At 41.5% G+C, this 22568-nt stretch overlaps 1 protein-coding gene across 1 annotated transcript in view; it reads left to right on the top strand.

Moving 5' to 3' along the window:
* Positions 1 to 22568, top strand: part of SORCS3 (sortilin related VPS10 domain containing receptor 3) — a 557219-nt gene that overhangs the window by 280005 nt on the left and 254646 nt on the right. Inside the window, exon 4 of the mRNA XM_037063981.1 lies at positions 18030 to 18188. Coding sequence (XP_036919876.1) covers positions 18030 to 18188 — 159 coding nt within the window. The remainder of the gene's footprint in view (positions 1 to 18029; positions 18189 to 22568) is intronic.

Here is a 22568-nt window from a genome sequence, read left to right as displayed (position 1 = left end):
TCTTTTCTCAGAGTTAGTTAACTGTTATTTCACTCGGATGTATCTATTAACATCTGCAGTGTACCAGATATTGTGCTGGATGCTGTGGATAAGAAAGATAAATCAGACACAGTCACTTTTCTCAGAGATGTCACAGTCTGCTGAGGACACAAACATACAGACCAGTAAACGGTGCCAAGCATCCGTTGTTATAATAGCAACAGGACCCACGAGGACCCAGAGTTGGGAAGACAGGCACAGAGCAAGTTCCCATTGTGTTCCGATAGCTCTCTATATTGGGTTCTACAGGGATGGCTATAGCAAGGGGAGCCTGAGAATCCTGGGCAACTCTCGGAGACATGGGAAAGGCAAGTTTGTCCTAAAAATGCCTAGTCTGATGGAGAAGGCAGATTCAAATATTTAACTACCTGATTTTCCTTGGACTACTGTGGGGTTTGGTCTCTGAGAAGAAAAAATAAACTGTTAAGAAAACTCATGCTGCCAAGAGGGAACCTCAGCAGGCACACTGGGGCTTTGCAGGGTGTCTTGGAAGCATGGTGGTCCTGTTATTAAAAGCTTAGAAGAGGTAGGTTCACTCCATTGTCTGGAGTTTTGAAGGCTACCTGTCCATTATTCATTACCCAATAATAAATATCATAGTGAAAATTACCTTTAACACTTAGACATTGCTGGGATTTTGTGGGACTGAACTGAATGGACTGCCATGGTATTAAAAAGTCACATGGGTGAGATGCTTTTATAGCCCATGCTTCATAAGCTGCAGAAAGCAAACACCTGCACGCTATCCTTTAAAATGAGAGCATTCAAGCGTGGCATTTAGGCATGAAGGGACCTCTGCTTGTTAATTAAACCTGTTGGCAGCGTTACTTTTTAAGAAATAGAAGAGGAGGTTTGAGGCAATTAGGAGAAGATTTGTTCCTGAGAAGGCTAGTCCACCTGGAACTGTCACTTGCGTCAGCAGGACGTGTAAATTCTTTGTGGGCTGTAGCCCAAGCCGGAGCTGGGCCCCACAGGTCTGCAACAGACCCACTAACCGGCAGTTGGCTGTGAGGTGAGTACAGCTGTTCCAACTCTCTTTACGGTGGGGATCAGCGGCGAATGTTTATTTAGATCAACTGTATTATCATTATTTTCCATTGAGCAGGGGGGTTATGAGGAGACCAGTCACTTTCCAAGCTAGATAGGAATTAGTTTGATGCTTGGCAGTGTCTGTAGTTTGATATCCTCATCTTAATTCTGCTTGGCCAGCAAGGGAGAGGCTGGAGCCAATGAGTGCTGGCCACAGCTCTCTTATTTCATTCATTTTTTGTTGAGATATACATCACCGCACATAAACTTAACCACTGTAAAGTAAAGTGAACAATTCAGTGGCATTCAATACGTTCACAGTGTGTACAACCACCACTTCTGTCTAGTTCCAAAACATTTTTGTCACCCCCCAGAAGGAACCCCATGACCACTAAGCAGTCACTTCACATTCCTCCCTACCCCCAGCCACTGAAAACACCAATTTGCATTCTGTCTCTATGGATTTACCTATTCTGAGGACTTCTTATACAGGGATATTATAATATATGACCCTTTGTGACTGGCTTATTTCACTTGGTACATTTTTGAGGTCCATCCTTATTGTAACACATATGCATACTCCATTTTTCTGCTGCTGCATAATGCTCCATGCATGTGCACCAAAATTTGTTTATCTGTCCATCCATTGATAACCAGTGGGCTGTTTCCACATGTTCGCACCACATTTTGCAGACAGTGTTGCTGTGAACATGAATGTAAGTGTGTTTATCTGGTTTTGATTCATTTGAATGCGTACCTAGGAGTGGAATTCAGGTCTATTATTTACACAAAATATCCCTTGCTTCCACCTAGCCACTGAGGTGCTTCCCCCTGGAAATATTACGCACCTTGCCTTGATGGGAACAGGCCTGGCCATCTGACTTGCTTAGTCTCACAGATGCACTGAGAGCAGAAGTGACTAGTGTCCGCATCACCAGGACCCTCATGAGCCATCTCGGGGCCCTGCCACGACTCCTTTCCCTCATACGGGGGTCCCACGGGATGGCAGGCATGGCAGGGGCTCTCCTGCAGGCTGGGCTCATGGAGGAAAGGTGGCGTGGGCCGAGCGGTGGGTCTCCTGAGCTCCCACTGAAAGATACTAAGTTGGGCTCTGGGGGAGGGGATGAAATATGGGGGGAATCTCTTTGTCACCAGGGAGCTTACAGTTTTACTGTAATCTAATCAGGTAGCTGTGAGCTCTACAAAGCAGTGCAGAGTGGTGAGGGAGGAATCGTGGAGCTTTCTCAGAGGACGTTGGGCCTGGCCTTAAAGGACAGTGAGGGTTAGACTTACAGAGTGAGAAGAAGCGCATCCAGAAGAGGAATGGCCTCAGCAGTAGCTCCAAGGGGGGAAGTAGGGTGTTTGGGAAACAGTGACCTGGGCGGTGGTTGGGGGTCACAGGGTTGGATGGCTTTACTGCAACCTGTGAGTGAAGGACCTCGGCCTCCAGGCCAAGAAGTTGGTCTCTGTTAATCTGACATCGTGTCTCTAAAGCAGGGCTCAGCAATGGGTAACTGTCCAGTGGCTCTTTCTTGTGCTCTGAGGGTTGGACTTGTCCTTGTCGATTGTACAACAGTGGTTATCAGCCTTTACATTTTTAAAAAGATTTTACTTATTTATCCCTGGAGGGGAAGGGAAGGAGAGAGGGAGAGAAATATCAGTGTATGCTTGCCTCTTATGCGTCTGTAGCGGGGAACTGGCCTGCAACCCAGGCATGTGCCCTGACTGGGAATTGAACCGTGATCTTTTGGTTTGCAGGCCTGCACTCAATCCACTGAGCTACGCCAGCCAGGGCAGCCTTTACATTTTGATGTGAACTTCACATACTTCAGCCTCAGTTGTTCCTCACCAGTTTCATGAACTGGTGCTCTGCATGTGCCCCCATCTCTGCTGAGAATAATTGTTCTCAGATCCCACGGGGAGCGAAAGAGAAAGACAGACCCTGGCATCTACTGAGGAGGTCAGGATGGTTAGACAGGTCGGGAGGTTTCCGACATCTATTTCTCTTTGTCTTCTAAACCCACCGTAGTGGTAGATTTTACAGTTGAGAAAACTGAAGCTTGGAAGGCAAAGAGCTAACTGATGAGCGAGTAAATGGAGATGGGATTTGAATCTGATCTTACTCATCTTTGTGCTCCCCACGCCCATCCTTGAATCTGGCGCACACAGCCTCAGTAAGTGAAGGCGAGAGTGACTGGCCACATGACTGAATGACTAAATGAGAAGGCAGGGCCGGTCTGATGCCCATCTAGAGGGGATGAGAGTTTGGAAGACGCTCTTTTCCACCACAAACACCAAAATAAATCCTCTGGATCCGTGGCGAGTGTGGTCAGGAAGTAAGATGGTTGAAGTAAAGGGTCTGGACTCCGTGAGGTTCCAGGATGGAGTCAGCTCAGCTAAGGGAATATTCCCATTTCTCCCTTGACCTGCTTCTCTGTACAGACCGCTGGGTGCAGGGAAGTCTGTGGGCTGGTCCTTCTCAAATACACTTCCGGGGCATGTCCTCGCCCTTCCCTGTGGGCTTAGAGAGAGCTTTTTTCCCAAAGATTTTATTTATTCATTTTTTTAGAGAGGGGGGAGAGAAGGAGAGAGGGGGAGAGAAATATCACTATGTGGTTGCCTTAGAGCTTTTTGAAAACCCTAGCTAGAAAAGGGGGAAAAGGCGAAGAAAGCAAGGTGAAATGTAATTTCCTTTTTAATATAGATGGTCATTTAATCTAATATTATACGCAATGATTAGATCTTAAAAACCTATAAATTACGTTTGACAGGTCTGGTGCGCTCTGCTTTCCCTCTGGGCAATTACACGCAGCAACGTGGGGCCAGGCTGAGGGGCGCTCTGAATGCACTTTGTTTATTGGCTGTTAATGAGAAGCGATTAATCTAGATCACCGTAGGGGTGGATCCTTTTGCAGAGCTTCAGGATCAGAAGTGGCAGTTGCACCTTTTGACAAATGTGCTACTTTATCCTTAACAACAAGAAGTGCGTGAGGGTGTGTGGGGTGTTGTGTTCTTCCTTTAAATGGCGAGGGGGGAAGAGCCACACACGCTCTTGGAGCAGTCGCTGGGGCAAAGTAGAAAACTGGCACCTGTGGGTGCGTCCCTGTCTCCCCCCTTCAGTCTCTCCTCTCCTGCCTCTTCCCACCCTCCAGGACTGAGGCAGCCCCGGGCCCTCGTTGTGCTATTACTCGAAGGCCCTCTTCCTTATTTATGACTGGTATTGTGGCTTTTTCTTCCCTGCCTGAATGGGGACTGCCTGGCGGCTGCTGATGGGTCATCACGGAGAGCACCTGCCTGGCAAAATTGCCACCTCTCTGTCCCCTCTGTTGTCTCTGCTTCCTTCATGTTAGAAAGATGGAAAGAAATACCATACAACCTGAACATCCTAAAAACCCAACAGGAAAAAACACACACACGTAAGGCCTTTTCTTTGGGGATTATGGGGTCAGATTTACCGCTGAAGGGATGCACACCAGAGGGAGAGGATGTTGGCTAGGGCGGGACGAGAGAGAGAGAGAGAGAGAGAGAGAGAGAGAGAGAGAGAGAGAGTGTCAAAAAGCTGAGAGAAAGTCAAAAAGCAGAAAAAGCAAGAAATGAGATTCTCTCTCAGAGCCTTCAGAAAAATAATACAGCCCCTCAAGGATCTTGATTTCAGCCCAGTGAGACCCATTTTGGGCTTTTGACATCCAGAACTATGCGATAATAAAATTATTGCAGGTTATTATAAGCCATTGACATTCTGTTCATTTGTTTTCAGCGGCAGGAGACTAACACAGTGTGGGTAACAACACTGCCCTGCCTCCCCAGGGTGCAGAGTGAGGATCAGAGACCTGGCAATCTAGAAAGTGCAAAGCAACTCAGCGTCTTTGACGTTGTGTAACTGTACTTGAAGGTAAAGGGAAACAGAGCAGGTCTTGAACTGGGGGTAGAAACCACAGACCAGGCGTCTGCCCAACTCCTTGCATGGTCCATTCCTTTTCATTTTTATCCTTTCTGGGAGCTAAATGTCTCTCCCCTGGGGAACTGGGCTCCACTGCTCCTTTTCTTTTCCTTGGGTCAGTTCCTGCGCTGGTGAAATGACTGTAAGGTACCATTGGTTGTTACAGTTTGGTTTCTCTGTGGACCTTGTGCCCAAAGAGCTGTCATCTCAGGAAGTGGTATACTCCCTGTTGGTCGTGTCTAGCACTTGGCTGTATGTGTGTCTGGCCCTGACTCGTGGAGTGTGGACAGTGACTGGGGATGTGGAGTTGAGTTTTACTGGACAAGGCAGTGTTCCCAACATGCAGTGGCCTTGCCACCAAGGCCAAGGAAGCTCTGGGCTGCATAGCCTCTTCCAACTAGACCAAGACAAGGGTGTTTCCAAGCTTATTTACTCACTTGATTGCTTGACAATCTAAAGCCTGTTTTGCCTCTCCTTAACTAAAAGAATCCTTCTCATCTATCTAAGGTTAGGTCCCTGAAAGTTGCCTAGTTTGACACACAGTGCGATGTACAGATGATTTATCATAGAATCATACACTGGAAAGCTATATAATCTTATTAACCATTGTCACCCCAATAAAACTTAATGAAAAAAATTGCCCAGGTTGAAGACTTCTCATATAAAGAATTTAAGGCCCAAGGGGAAAAGTGGATTAGTAGGCGAACTTTTGGAAGCCTTGTCCCCTTTTCTTAATGTTCGCCGAATTAAATACTAAAGATAGCACGCTAATAAATACTATAACAATGACAAACTACAATTCTTAAATTAGTTGTAGTGGGTACTGTGCAATTAATTTCCATTTACCATTTCTTGTGCCCCAGAACCTATTCAGGATCTCCCGCGCACACAGCTTCAACAAGATGCCTGTAAATTAGTTTTATTGTGTGGTAGATAATCTGCACGCCGGCGAGCATTTTTTCTTTCTATCTTCATGTAGGGTTTGCAGCAGCGACCCTGGGGTTCCACATGCGCACAGTCCCAACTTGGGTGCTTGAGAGAGCAAACCCCTTGGTTGATTTTGAGTCAACTTATTTGATGTTCCTCAAAATCTTTCCCCGACGTGCCTGGTCACTATCTGTGCTCATGGCAGCCTTGGGCCACATTCCGTGGCTTCAACCAGCTTTACCTGTGTCTCAGCACCCTCCACCTGGTCTCCTTGAGTAAATGTCTGCATTCCTGTCTTTCTTTAGTGCTCTTAATGTGGACAGAGATAAAACACAAACCAAGGTCCCCAAGTCAAACCACAACAGTGCAGTTAAAATAATTCAACAAAATAATGGACATTACTTCCAACCCAATTCTATAGAATTGTTTTTTTTAAACAGAGCACTTCTTTCCTTCTTCTCCTCTAGGTTTAGACTTGCTTTGTAAAAATATTGGAAATAAACATCTTGTTGAAAAAGAATATGTTGGTAACTTTACTAAATTTGTCTGTATTGGACTTTCATACAAGAGACCTGGAGGAGCCAGAAGGGCTGTTGCCCGAAGTGACACTTACCACCCATGGGGGCCGTAATGTCTGGGCTCCTAATGGGCAGCTCTTTAAATAAAGATCCTACTCACTGCTCCTGATGAGATGGAGCCAGCATCTCTGGCCAGGGTGCTGGAAAGCCACAAATATAACTCACTGAACATTTGGACAAGCAAATCTAGAAACCCTTGAGTGCCCTTCTCTCAGCCACGTAGCCCATGTCTATTGACCATGTGACCCACTGCGCCCAGCAAAGAAGATCAGAGGATGTGATGTCACTTAAGTTCTCTGTCTTTAAGGAACTTAACATCTATGTAGCAGAGTGAGATGAAGACAAATGAAAGAAAATATTACTGATACTTATAAATTTTCAAATATTTTAAACATTTCAAAATCATGTCATTTTAAATCACATAAAATTTGTGATAACAAATTTGCTGATGAAAGGCAGAGATTGGTCTGCTGCAGCATTGGGGAGACTTCGTGGGAGGGTATTTGTGTGTTTTTTATTTTTAAAACATTTAATTTTAGAGAGATAGGAAGGGAGGGAGAGAGAGAGAGAGAGACATACATTGGTTGCCTGCCAGCCGGGGACCAAACCTGAAACCTAGGCATGTGCCCTGACTGGGAATAGAGCTGGTGACTTTTTGGTGAATAGAATGATGACCCAACCAACTAAGCCATGCAGCCAGGGCAAAAGGGAGGTAATTTTACTGGGCCTTGAAGAAAGATGTGGGCAGGGAGGATGCTGGACTTTCTAGGTAGGGCAGGAACATTAGTAAAGATACGAATGTTAAGAAATGACAAATAGCTACACTAATACCATATGATCTCACTATTACAGGAACCTAATGAGCAAAACAAACAAAAGAGCAAAATAAAACCAGAGACATGGAAACAAGGAACAAACTGACAGTGACCAGAGGGGAAGGGGGAGGGAGATAAGGGAGGAAGGAAAGGTAAGGGCATAGTTAAAGAACGAGTATAAATGACCCATGGACATGGACAATAGCGGGGGGGGAATTGACTGTATTGGGGTGTCAGAAGGAGAGGCAGGGGAGAGCAGCAGGGGTAAATTGGGGCAACTTTAATAGAACGACAATTAGAAAAATAAAATATTTAAAAATGAATGTTAGCATGGGTACAGCGATTTGAAAAAACTTGAAGAGGATGCTCATTAACATCGTATGGTGGCATTTTAGAGGTCAAGCCTCAGAGCAACATGGAGCCCCCAGATGAGGAACCGGGCTTGGGTTTCACGCCAAGTGGAGGGTTCTGGACTTTCCTGTCGGGGGAAGGCCACAGTCAGAACTGGGCTGGGAGACCTCCACCATGCAGTGTTGCGGGCTGCATAGTTGGAGCTTTGCGGGAGCGGGTGCCAACGGGTTCTGCTCCGTGGGGGAGGTCGGGAGTACTGCTTTCTGAGTTGGGAGGTGCTCTTGCTGATGCTGATCTTTACCCCACCCCCACCATTCCTTCCAAGCTGTGCTCACCATGCACACAGGTATTTATACAGCTTCCCACTTTGTCCCAGGGCAGGCAACTGGTTAACAGAATCTTTTTGAGATCCTTGAAATAGTTGATAGGAAAATGTGTAGGTATGTAGAGAAAGTGAGAAAAATATTATAAAGGGAATGTCTGCTCATAGCAGATTTGCAGACTATTTGGGGAATAATGGGAAAATGTAAAGATAAACAGAAAATGTCTCATGATCTTGCCAACTTGGGTTAGCATGGAGTGGGGTTATTTATGCATAAATTCAACATAAAATATAAACAATTTTTAACAAAATTGAGATTATGCTTCCTGTGTTTTCACCTGCTTTTTAGGCACAGTTTAAAGGTATGATTATTTTTCATGTGCCATAAAACTATTTGAATTCATACTTAATGGAAGCCTCATATTCCATTGAATGGAGTTTGCCTACTTTATTTGATCATTCTATCAGATATTTGGGTTGTTTCCATTTTTTTTATTATTATAAATAACACTGAGATGAACAAATAGGTGGATAAACCTTTTATCGAGTCCCCAGTGGTTTCTTTGTACAGATTCCTAGAAGAGAAATTACAGGGGCAAAAGTATTATAAATATTTATAAGATTCCTTTTCCATATTGCCACATTGCTTTCCAGAGCAGTCATGTCAGTTTATAGTTGCCTCAATACCGTCTGCACACTTTACTCCACCGCCTTTGCATGGATTGCCAGCATCCTGCACGTTGCTAAATTCAACGGCCAGTTCTCAGTACTCATCGTACTTAACTGTCAGTTGCCTTTGACACATTGGGCACTTCTCCTTCCCGATGCACTATCTTCCTTTGATTTTAAGGTTTTTGAGGACACTGCGGTTTCTGAGTTATCCTCCTTAAGGTTCATCTCTCTGAACCTTAATCAATATGCTAGAGCTCAGTTCTCCAGACTTTTTTCTATCCATATTTGCTGTCTGGGTGATTTCCAGATTCACATCTTTAAGAGCTATTCAAGTACTCCCGTCTTCTCAGTTTTTATTTGCATGCAAGTCCAGGGTCCCCAAAATAATCTTAGTGTATCTATCGTCTGTTTACTTAACATTCCCTTTTGGGTATCTATTAGGTATCTGCCCATTTAAAAACCTGATTCCTTAATTTTAAAGCCCAGCCTGCTGCTACCAAGGGCTTACCTATCTTCTAAATGCTAATTCTTTTTTTCCAGTTGTTAGGCAATAAACTAATTAGACAATTTGAGTTATTTCTAACTTTTTATTATGATAAGCAATGCTGAGATGAATGTATAGGTATAAAACTTTTTAATGGGTCTCCTCACTTTCTCTGACACCCCACATCTAATCTGCAAGTGAACCCTTTTGACTTTCACTTTGAGACACACCCAGAAATAGACCCATTTAGCACCTTGGCACTTCAGCTTAGCTCAGGCCATCAGCCACTCCCATCTGGATCATCATGGTGGCCTCCAGCTGGTCTGTCTGAGTCTATCCCTCGGTTCCCTACCTCTCACAATGCTCCATTCAACCAGGGTGGCAGCCAGAGTGAAAGGACCAAATGCCACCTATCCAAATTTCTGGGATGCAGTAAAAACAGTAATAAGAGGAGGTTGGTGTCATTACGGGCCTATCACAAGAAACAAGAGAAATCCCAAGTAAACAACCTAACATTACATCTTAAGAGCTAGAAAAAGAAGAACAAAAGCATCCCAAAATCAGCAGAAGAGAGGAAATAATAAAAACTAGAGCAGAATTGAATGAAATAGAGAACAAAAACACTATAGAAAATGCAAACCATAGCCTACGCTCAAATGCCTTGCTCGAAGCTCAAGGCTTTCCTCACCACTGGGGGTAAAGCCCAGGGGCTTGTATTACCCACCGGCCTGTTTGCAACACTCCACCTCCCTCCCTCAGTTGCAGCTCACCAGATTCTTACGTCCTTTTTTAAATTTCGTCTTCTCAATGAGGCCTTTTCTGAACTCCAGAACTCTTTTCATCTTGCAAAACTTACAGTCTATAGACATTAAGCAATGGCTCCTCATTCCACTAGCCCCTGGCAATCATCATTCTACTGTCAGTCCCTGTGATTTTGACTCTTCTAGGGATCACAGTCAAGTGGATTCATGTCGCATTTTTGTGTGTGTGTACCACCTTTGTTTCTCTATTCCTCCGTCGGTGGACAATTGGGTTGCTTCCACCTTTTGGCTATTGTGAATAACACTGTTATGAACATGGGTGTGCGGGTATGTTTTTGAGGTCCTGCTGGATCATCTGTAGTTTCATTTTTAATTTTTGAGGAAGCGCCATGCAGTTTTCCATAGTCGCTGCACCATTTTGCCATCCCACCAACAATGCACAAGGCTTCCAATTTCTCAAAATCCTTGCCAACACTCACTACGTTCTCCACTTTTAGAGCCCAATGACTAGGAGACGGTATCTCGTTAATGGTTTTGGTTTGCGTTTTCCTAGTGATGAATGATATGGAGCATATTTTATGTCCTTTTTGGTCATTTGTATATAGTTTTTTGAAAAATAGACATTCAAGTCCTTTACCCATTTTGGAATATATTTTTCTTGTTGTTTTTGTGCTGATTTTTTTTTCTTATTTGCCTCATGATTGTTGCTTTATTGGTGATACTTATGTTAAATTCTGAAGGATGAGTAGATATAATGGATTAGGATTGAAAGGCGAGGGGTTTGATTATGGCAAAGAGAATGGCAAGTGTAAATGGTGGTAGATAAAAGAGACTTGCGTATTAGTGTAAATAAACATAAATGTCTTATCCGTAAAACGAGTATATAATTTATCTATTTTCCCCATAATAGTATGCATATATATGTGTATATATGAGGACAAGGTTTCTCAACAGTGGTGTTGTTGACATTATGTGTTGGATAATTCTTTGTTTGTGGCGCTGTTCTGTGTGCTGTAATGTGTTCAGCAGCATCCCTGACCTTGACCCACTAGATGCCAATAACTCCCCTCTCTTTCCCCAGTTGTGACAATTAAAATATCTCCATATATTGCTAAATGTCCCCTGGGGGCAACCCCTCCCATCACCCCAGTTGAGAATCCCTGCTATAAGAGGAGATATTAGATAGATAAATAGATAGAGAGGTGAGAGGTTGGGTGATGGATGCTGGTATATTGTAACACTGTGATTGAAAGGCTTGTCTATAAAAAGCTCTATTTGTGTGTAGGTCAATATTCAACAACATATCAATTATGTCAGTAGGTTTTGGGGTCAGCCTAAAGAACGTCTCTCATACTCCTTGTGAGCTTTATTGGACTTACAGTTATTTGTTATTGAATACAAGCTGTGCTAAGGGTCTCCCATTAAGACTCAGTTATTCAGTCAATTATAGTACTTATCCTTTTCTGCTCAGAGGAAGTGTACTTTCTGCTATTCTAAATTGGTTTCGAAGCATTGGACTAACATTTTTTTCCTCTGCATTTCTGGTGTCTCTGGCAGAGTGAGGGACTGAGAAACATTTAGTTACCTCCATTTTATAAATTGCACAGAAGAGAAAAAGAGAGGGTGAGAAATGAATAAAGTGATATATTCATCGATGATATTATGTGACTCGCGAGCAGCAGGAAAGGGTGTATTCTAGAAAGCTTTCTGGAGAAGATTTTGACATCTGCATAGGAATTTTGATGGGTTTAGACACAAAAAAATGTACAGACTTTGAAGTTGTAAGGTGACTAAGCACACCCCCCTGCCTGATTCTTAATCTCCCTGTGTGTCCTTTGCAATTGGCAATACACCATTTAAATTGGGGCCACTGTTATTCAACTTTTCCAGGAATCTCCCTCCAGCTAAAAGCATTGCAAAAAAAAAAAAAAAAAGGTATTGCACCCTGTTGGTAAATGGTGCATGTTGGTTTATGTTGGAAAACTCTGAAACTTGTCTATTTCTAATGTGAGATACAGACAATTCATGTGTAGTGAGCGGCCAAATACCCAGAGACCAGTTGTATGAGGTTCTCACTCCCAAGGCAGTGGTGTGTGTTCAGTTGCTTCTTGGATTGGAGCTTCCCACTGAGGAGGTGAGAGTGGTCATTCAAAGTGGCCATTGTGTAATGTTTAGCAAATTGACACAGTTACGTACTGATTGGTGTTCGTTTTGGCGGTGTTGATATTTGTTAATAGAGTGTATTTTTCTTAAAGTATATTACATTGCATGTTTTCTTACATTATCAGGGATTTAAAATCTATGCAAAATAAATGTAAAATGTATTTTTTCTACACCACCCTTCCATTTCTAAAATTGTGTCAGGAAAATCAAATAATGTGAAATCTGTTATCAAGCTCTTCCAAGAGATCAATATTGTACAGCAGATCTCTAGAATTTTATCACCTTGTATGGCTGATGCTTTATATTGTTAAATAACAAAAATGCAACTGAGTAAAATTTAAATATACAGTTGGCTTTATTAAAAGATTCATGAATTGGGAAGTATTCTGTCTAGCAAGTAGAGAGGTTTGTAAAAGCAGAGGGGGTAAACAAAGGAAATTATGAGCAATGAACGCATTATTTTCAGGCAAGGTCACCCTCCTCAGGGGAATGAATGGAAAGAGTCTGTTGTGGGGATTGTCTCCTAGTGCCGACCAGGAAGTTCCAGGTTGCCTGGTTTGAGGTCACATTCCTGGGGAAGGTTGAAGCTGTAATTAGGGTGGTTATTAAGTCTTGGTTTTGGTGACATAGGGCCTTACACAAGTGACTCCATGTTGGGTCCGTTGTCCCTTTTTTAATAATACCCATTGAAGAGCAACATCCCTTTTCCCTCACCACCCATACCTTTCGTTTTTACCCCCTGAAGTCAGGAATGATGGGAGCCAAGAGGGAGGCAAATAATCTCTGAATTGCTTATATTTGTCTCCAACCTGTTGGGCATTGTTTCAGATTATAGTTGGTCTCGTATCCTGGGTGATTTAAAGATAAAGGTTAATATTTATCTAGCCGTTATGGGCCTGTGCTAATAAGCTCTTTTAGTCATTCTCTCATTTAATGATCTCAGCAGCATTGTGAATCCGTACAGTTATTATCTGTTTTTTTAATAGATGAGATGATAGATTAGGAAAAGTGAATAATATCCTCAGCATTTACCCATAAGATAGCAGACTGAGGACTTGAACTCAAGGCCCCTGTCCCCCGAGTCTCTGCACCGTTAATGACTCTGCTGACCCAGATGGGAAATACTCCTTCTCCGGGGCACGTGCACGCCCACTGCAGATCCATGCCAGAGAAAGGTGGGTACAGAATCAAAGCAAAATGAATCTGAAGAAAAACAAAACAAAACAGAAATCTCCAATGGGAACTCTTTCCTTTTCATAGTGTCAAAGTCCCTCAATGCAGAACTCACAGGCATGACCCTAGGTTTCATATCTATCTACCTATAATTAAGAATGGAGAGGCAAGGGTTGTAAATTTCTTGGTTTTTGCAGAAACAAGTGATCATAGCATGAATGTGAGCCACGTGACTACTTCATGAATTCAGTCCACAGATATTTAATTTGGGCACATGTTTAAAATTCAGTTTTAAGTATTTTAAGGAAAGCTGGGCACTTTGCATTTTGGCACAGTCCTCACTACTCCGTGTCGGGTTTTCCCTGCTCCACTCACTGTGTACGTGCTTTGCCTCTCAGGCCTTTGTGTTCGAAACCCCTGCTTACCAACAGAAACGTGGGTGGACCTGGGGTGACTTTCTGTCTTTTGTATCTGTAGTATTTTAGCATACAACACACACATTTTATCTAGAGACAACTTCTGACGAGGCATTTTCTCCCTTCTTATGTTAATACCATTGGTCTCCTCCTTTTCCTCTTTTTTGAACACAACACAAACATTCCTCTTTTTTTTTGGATGGGAGTGGATTCTTATTTATTTACTTTTTATCTCTTCTTGGCTGGGGGTAGGTATTTGTCAGAGAAGGAAAGGGATTTTTTTTGGGGGGGGGTAGAATTCTGAGAGATGCTTAAAAATAAAATGATGAAGACCTGCTTCTCTGACTTCCACTTGGCCCCTTGGTGAAGATATGGTTTCAAGGTCCAGTAAAGCGTTAGTGTGTATAAGGGAAGGTGGTAGCGTTTGTATTGATCCGAGGAGGTCGAAGTCAAGTTTCTTTTCTCCTCTGAGCCTCGGTTTCCCTATCTGTAAATGCAAGTAATGATACTTCACATAATTCACACACAATTTTAATAAAATATCCAGCAAAGTGCCTAACAGTTCAGAAATCCTGCACATGTAGGTTGCTATGCCCCTTCCACTAGTTCTTTTCAGAAACGAGGACTGAATATAGACCCTGCCAGTAATATCAAAGTATCTACAAGGATTTCTGATGAGAATGTCAGGGAAAGGTTGCAATAAAAATGTACTCTTGCCTACAAAAGCTCCCTAAANATGCTTAAAAATAAAATGATGAAGACCTGCTTCTCTGACTTCTACTTGGCCCCTTGGTGAAGATATGGTTTCAAGGTCCAGTAAAGTGTTAGTGTGTATAAGGGAAGGTGGTAGCGTTTGTATTGATCCGAGGAGGTCGAAGTCAAGTTTCTTTTCTCCTCTGAGCCTCGGTTTCCCTATCTGTAAATACAAGTAATGATACTTCACATAATTCACACACAATTTTAATAAAATATCCAGCAAAGTGCCTAACAGTTCAGAAATCCTGCACATGTAGGTTGCTATGCCCCTTCCACTAGTTCTTTTCAGAAACGAGGACTGAATATAGACCCTGCCAGTAATATCAAAGTATCTACAAGGATTTCTGATGAGAATGTCAGGGAAAGGTTGCAATAAAAATGTACTCTTGCCTACAAAAGCTCCCTAAAACCACCACACAGTGTAAATATGCCTTATATCTAAATTTATTTCTGTGTGCATGCTTGCACATATATGCTGCATCTGTGTCCATGTAGGCACACACGTGCACACATGGATCCAGTATTTGTGTGTTCATTGCTGTGTTTGTGCATGCAAGTGTGTGTGTGTATGTGTATGTGTGTGTGTGCAGAAGGAAACTGGGCTGGAGAAGAGGATACATTGCACTAGCTACTTGATGGTAACTCTTATTCAGTGTATTGTCACTCATGGCATATAAAATAAAGTTTGTTTATGACATCAGTCTTATCTTCTAATTAAAATCATAGGCCCGCAGCTCCTTTATACCTGCATAAAATAAGCAGTTTAATTTCTCTGCACTGAGGGAAAATTATTTCATTGCCTTGTTATGTAGCCTATCACTTCATGATGTGAAGAAAGCAAGGGCGATTATGAAAGTCTCATTCTTACCCGGTACATTTGTTCTCGCATGCTCTGCAAGAACATGAATGCATCCTCTGAGGTTTCCTCAAGGGCAGCTGGGGTGCTTTTCCCAGTTATCCTTACCCCATCACAGTGCCAAAGAAGGAGAAATTTATTCTATCTCTGAATAACCCACGTGAGAGCGTTCCCCTAGATGAGTGATTTTTAACCAATGTGTCGTGGCACACTGGTGTGTTGCAAGAGTTTTTAAAACATGCAACACCTGAATACTTAGTGAGGGATGCTGACTTTTCTTCTCCTAGATTGTCAAATGAAAAAAATGACAGCAGCTAACACAACACTATCTTTCCAGTATGAATGAAACAAAATTATACCTATCTTTTGTCAGATCAGCAAAAAATAAATATTTACTTTTTGATGTGCTGCAGAATTTTAGTAATTAGTTTATATGTGCCATGAGATGAAAAATGTTGGAAATCATTGCCCTAGATTATTTACACATGCATGAAAAAATACACAATACATCCATTTCTTAAAAATTTGCTGATAACTAGTAATAACTTATTTCAATAAAGCCAAAGCACGCGTCTGAGAAAGTGAATGTAAACTAGTCTTAGAAGCTGTAAAGGAATACAAGAAAAAAAAAACTATGAATATTAACAGTTAAAAGGATTGAGTTTCTTTTAAAGCTTACTTTATAATACTAATATATGCTGTGCTAACATTTTAACAATCCTGCTATTTAGTAGTTTTATTTTATAAGGTATAAAAATGTGTTTTGCTTTACTATAGATGTTGGGCATCGTGATTCAGGCCGTGTGGAGAAGTAGCCCCAACAAACGGTGGCAATTTAGGCAACGACAGGAAAGCGGCAAGGAGAAAAAAGCGCATTTGCTTATTTGGTCACTCGGCAAACATTAGGAACTCCAAGGAGTTGGGTTGAGCTGGATAAAAATGGCCAGAAGAACTGTGCTGCTAATGAGGCCAGAGACATAAGCAGGGGGCAGACTAGGCCTGGCTATTTTAAGGATTTCAGAATGTAGGAGGACACATGGTAAGCCTTTGAATGGTTTTAAGTAGGGGAATGTCCAGATCAGATTTGTATCATAGAAAGATTGTTCTGGGCACAGTGTACACAGTGCATTGCAGGGAACGGGGCAGAAACGGGGACATTGGCTAATGATGCTGTACAGCAATCTACTACAGAGATGATCACATTTGGACTAAGGTGATAACAGTGGGGATAACAGGGAGGGAATGGATCTGCTTTCAAAGTACTTAGTAGGTTGTTATACAGAAGTTAGAGATGAATTTTAGGACATAAGTGGAGAAGCAGAGTTAAGAGTGAATCTTGGGCTTTTGGCTTCACATGAGTGGTTGGTAGAAATACTTCCTAAGCCAGGCAGGAAACAATGGGGGGAAAAAAGGGCTGGAATGAGGTACATGGTGGGGCTTGTTGAGTTGGAGGTGTTGGGGTAACATCCAAATAGAAGAATCTTCCAAGAAGCTAAGGTTTCAAGTCTGAAACTGAGAGAAGGAGACCTTGGTTCGAGATTTGATTAATGTGCCATAGCCAGAAAGATGATAATGAAGGAAAAGAAAAATAAAAGTGGAGGAAGCCACTGGGAAACAGTTTGTTGAGTGAAAAGAGAATAAGGTCAAAGCCAAGGGTTGAGGAATGGTCATATAATAAAGATAACAGAAAGCTGAATATTCAGAAGAGGTGAAAAGAAAGACCATGCAAATACGTTGTTATACAAGTACCTGGCAGAGAATGCTTCAGGAAAGATGGGATTGCTGGTGGTATCGATGATTCCCAGGAGTTTAACTAAAGTGCGTGGCCTGAGCACCTAAGTCTCTACTGAATTTAAACACCAAAAAGGCGATAAAGCAATGACACCTGTAGTGGGACCAATATCATTGAATTACTATAAGTAGAAGCCAAATCGCACCTCCTGGAGGTGGCTGTTCAATAAACACCAAAAGGTAAATAGTAATCATAGTTGTCACTTGCCAAGAATATTCATTATACCAGGCACTCGAAGCCAGTTTGGGTATCATCAGACTCAATTATTGTTGTGGAAACCAGGGCCTACGGAGGTTAAGTCATTTTCCAAGGTGATGCAATGTGCAAAGAGAAGTGTTGAGGTTTCAGCGTGTTTCCTCTGATGTCAAAGCGTTTATACCGTGCCATTCTGTCAATCTGGCTTGGGGATGACAGGCTTTCTTGAGCAGCAGGATTGGCCTCAAGATCCTCTGGGGATGTGTGCTTTGGAAAATAAGGAGAACAAAGGGATCATGAAGCCACTTAAATCAATCGAATCATTAAAACAAATCAGAAAGAACAGAACAAACATGAGATTATAGGGGGATCCTTTTCATGAGTAAAAAGCGATAAAAGCAATAGTTTGATGTAGAGTGACATGGAAAATTAAGCAGGGAAGAGAAGGGAGAGAGGTGTGATGACCTCAATGTTAGGGGACTGAGGACCATGAGAATATGCTCTCAATACTTAAAAGAGAGACACCCTAAAATGAGCCCTCATTTATATGCAAACCTAATCTTGTACAGTATTTCAGCTCAATTCAGTAATGAAGGGCTAAATTGGGGAAAAGGCCAATATGTTGTATAGATCCCAGATGCCTCTTTCTGTGTAGTGATATATAAGTAGAGGCGACTTAATATTTATGCTTTAATTTCTTGTACTTATTCTCTCCCCCTAACTCTGTGAATGCTTTCTCCTCTCTCCTTTTTATTTTTAGATCATGCTTCTTAGTGATCCTGAAATGGAGAGCAGCATATTGATCAGCTCAGATGAAGGGGCAACCTATCAGAAATACCGGCTCACCTTCTATATCCAGAGTCTGCTCTTTCATCCCAAGCAAGAGGACTGGGTGCTGGCCTACAGTCTGGACCAAAAGGTGAACAAACACTGTTTTTATTCACATCCTTTCACCTAGGCACCACTTGGTGAAAAGCACTTGCATATCGCATCCACATTTTGAAGGGGATTCACTGGCATTTCATTATTCCAAACAAAGTTGATTTTGTTTTTAGTGACTAACTTTCCTGTCTACTCTTTGGTATCAAAATGTGTAGAAGATATCTTTCATTTATTGGCAAAGCTCTTTATTATTTTATAGGTTCAAGATGATTCTCCTTATAACTTTACTTACGTGGCCTTTACCCGATGAAGTAAACAGGAAATGTGTACTCATAATAATTTTATAGTGGCTGTAATAAACAGAGATGTTGAAATGCACCAGCCAGTTGGGGGAGGAGCCAGGATTTGAATGCACACTGTTTGATTTCAAGAGTAGGGTCCATTATATCACACAATGCTGCCTTGATTTGATAAAATTTGAATATACCATTGTTCTGAGTTTAGCAAAGAAAGAAAAGCTTTAAACGTGTCTGTTTTGTTATTTTCTGTAAGTACGTTCAGGATATCATGGGCCAATAAGTCCTCCTCTTTGAGTTCCACCTCCATATATTCTGATCAAGTACTTGGCCTTGTCTCTTAGAGTCTCAGAAGCCTCTTGATTCAACATATTCCAAAAATGAACTGATTTTACCCCAACATAGCTGGTTCTCTTCCAGTATTTCCTATGTGTAGCCAGTTAGTTGTAAAAGTCAGAAATTTAGGAGGCATGCTTAATACTTCCTTGTAGTCCTAACCCACCATCTGTAACCACCATCAAATCTTATTTCTAACTATCTCTGGATTCCATGCACTCTTTTCTAATACCACTGCCATTCAAATACAGGTTACTGGCGCCATTTGAATTCTTGCCAGAGCCTCTTCCAGTGTGTTCATGCTGTTACCTAAACAACATATTTCCCAGATGTAGATCTTATGATTTATTACCTTTTTAAAACTTCTTCATTTTCTCATTGCTCAAAGAAGAAAGACCACAGTCTTCAGTAGGATCTATCAGCACCTGGTCTGGTTCTTCCTTCTCCTTTGCAACTCACTGTTATCGCTTCCTCTTGAATGGTTTCCTTCAGACCTTCACTTTAGCAATCTTCCTTACTCCATTTCCTGGGCCTGGAATCTTCTTCCCTAAAGGAAACCTCATCACTGCCATATCTCAGATCTCCTATCACTTCCTCAGGATGTCTTCCCTAAATCTCTGACGTTACATTCTCCATAATGTTCTTCCTCATAGCATGGTGAGAAAGAACACTAATACCCCTTCAGAGTCCTGTCATGGTTGAGATTTTACAATTAATTTATGTGATTTTTGGATTATCTGCATCCCTCACTAGATAAAAGACTCTAGGAATGTAGGGCTGTCTCTGTTTTTACTTACTGTTGTAGCATCAGACCCTAGCACAGTGCCTGGTACTTAGTAAGTGCTCAGTAAATATTTGATAAGTGGCCTAATTAGTGGAAGAATGCATACATGTTATGGTAACAAATCCCCTATGATTGATCAACTTATACTTAAGAAAATGGACTTTGGATGATTCATCTTCACATTTTCTGTAATCTCTAGAACCTTTGTACAGTCCTTGATGTCAAACTAGGATATAATAATGCTGTAGAGTCAATTAATGAAAGGAAATGGAAAATTCCAAGCACTGTCTTAAATAGAGAGATCCACAGAATAAACTTGGTTGAAATAGCTTCTTTATTCTCTCTTAAATCCTGAAATAGTTGCTTCTCAGTGTATATTTGAATGTGGGATTGTAAATGGGAGTGGTAGGTGAGTATGTGTGTGTGTATATGCGCGTGTGGTGTCAGCATCTTTAAACGATGATTCCAACATAACCTTTGTATCTCTCATTAATGGAGCCTTGAGGTGGGTGTCGGGTGCTTAATGCAATCCCCTAAGGACAACTACATGACATTTGCAGAGCAAAAACCGTTGCAAATACATTCTTTCATGGCATCAGGTGGATATTGTATAAAAGACTTAGCCAAATGTCAGATAGTCGGTGAGTTTAAATGTTCAATATATTTAGGCATTTTGATGCTGTGTTGAAAAAAACAAATTACTTGGATTGTTAAATGGCAGGCTGGTAATTTAGGAGCTCAGAACTCCTGAATCGTGTTTTTATTTATACAGAGATAAGCTACCAATAGGTTAGAAGCAACAGACATCTTATGACAGGTTGATGAACCAAATGCAGTGTGCCTTGTATGTATCTAGAAGGACATCCTTCATCTCCATCACTGCAGCACTGAGAATGTTAGCAGCACCGCTCAAGATGTACCTACCTGTAGGTACGTACCTGTAGGTAAAATGCATTCAAAATATTTTCAGACTTAGTGGCTGCTTTTTACTTAGTAAAAGTGTTTGGAAATGTGACGGTGGTGTTGATGGATTTTCTTAAACATGCTGTACACTTCTGGACAGATTGTTCCTTGGGCACTGTTTCTTGTTGTCACCTTTTGTGTGAAGTTGCTGACTGTTCTTCAGGCCCATAAAGTTTCTAACCAGTGCCCTGTCGTTCTTTTAAATAAATGGTATGAGGAGACAGATGATGCCCCTGGCAACATTTGCAGAGATGACATAAAACACCTAGACCCAGTCATCCACATTGCAGAAGTTTTTCTTTATTTCGAGGTAATTTGTCAGTTTAGAGTCCAGGAGAATGATGCTGTACAGCCGCAAATGAAGATGTAAGGAGAGTTGAGCCTGATATACAATTGTCTTATTTCAGATGGTAGCCTTCTCTGGTGTGCTTGCATTGAGGCAGCTGGCTTCTTCCAGGGAGAGTGAAAAGTGCTAGTGTTAAGGTAACTGCAGCATCAAAGGGCCTTGTTTGTGGTGAGGAGTGAAGTCAGTGCTTTCATTGTTGTGCCTTTGATGAAATGTGCTAGTGATTTTTTTAGGATTGGAAAGGCTGTCTTGCTCCGCTGTATGTATTACAAAAGACCTAACTGAATGATATTTTAAAGGGATCACATTTAATTGCTTTACCCTCCCAATTGTTACCCCAAAGCAGCAGGAGACCTTCTAGGATATTTCACTTAGTAAAAGCACTGCTGGAGAACTAAGCTCACACCTTCTGGGTAGAACAAAATGGTACCTAAATGTTGAAAGACGCACATAGTGCTGTGTTCATTGAGGTGCCTCAAGGCAACTTTTGAGTCAACTTTTGAACTTTTGAGTTCACTGGAAAACATGATTACTTTGCACCGGCGAAGGTCAGATTGTGGGGTAAGACTTCTATTTAATATAGTATTGGAAGTTTTAGCCTCAGCGATCAGGCAAGAAAAGGAAATAAAAGGCATTCAAATTGGAAAGGAGGAAACAAAACCATCATTGTTTGCAGATGACATGTTAGTATACATGGAAAATCCTATAGCCTCTACCAAAAAACTGCTCAAACTAATAAATGAGTTTGGCAAAACAGCGGGTTACAAAGTCAATATCCAGAAATCAAAAGCATTTTTATATACTAACAATGAATTAGCAGAAGCAGAAATCAAGAAAAAAATTACATTTGATATAGCAAAAACAAAAATAAAATATCTTGGAATAAATCTAACCAAGGAGGTAAAAGACTTGTATGCAGAAAACTACACAACATTGAAGAAAGAAATCAAGGAAGACACAAACAAATGGAAACATATACCATGTTCATGGATTGGAAGAATTAACATCATCAAAATGTCCATACTACCCAAAGCAATTTACAGATTCAATGCAATACCTATTAAAGTATCAATGGCATATTTCACAGACATAGAACAAACACTTCAAAAATTTATATGGAACCATAAAAGACCCCGAATAGCAGCTGCAATTTTGAGAAAGACGAACAAAGTAGGAGGGATCACAATATCTGATATCAAACTGTATTACAAGGCCACTGTAATCAAAACAGCCTAGTATTGGCATAAAAACAGGCCCATAGACCAATGGTACAGAACAGAGAGCCCAGATATAAACCCAATTCTCTACAGTCAATTAATATTTGACAAAGGGGGCAGTAACATAAAATTGGGTAAAGATAGCCTCTTCAACAAATGGTGTTGGGAGAACTGGACAGCTATGTGCAAAAAAATGAAACTCGAGCACCAACCTACACCATACACTAAAATAAATTCAAGTTGGATAAAAGACTTAAATATAAGCCATGATACCATTAAAGTCCTAGAGGAGAACATTGGCAGGAAAATCTCAGATATTCCACGCAGCAATATTTTTACTGATACATCTCCCAGAGCAAGGGACATAAAGGAAAGAATAAACAAATGGGATCTCATCAAAATAAAAGCTTCTGCGCGGCTAAAGAAAACAGCATTAAAATAAAAAGACAGCCAACTGTATGGGAAAACATATTTG

This window comes from Sturnira hondurensis, unplaced genomic scaffold (assembly GCF_014824575.4).
Source record: "Sturnira hondurensis isolate 20B ecotype Veracruz unplaced genomic scaffold, ASM1482457v3 Scaffold0014854, whole genome shotgun sequence".
Classification (NCBI taxonomy): Eukaryota; Metazoa; Chordata; class Mammalia; order Chiroptera; family Phyllostomidae; genus Sturnira; species Sturnira hondurensis.
Note: the sequence above shows the minus strand (reverse complement) of the source record. Positions and strands in the feature narration are given on the sequence as shown.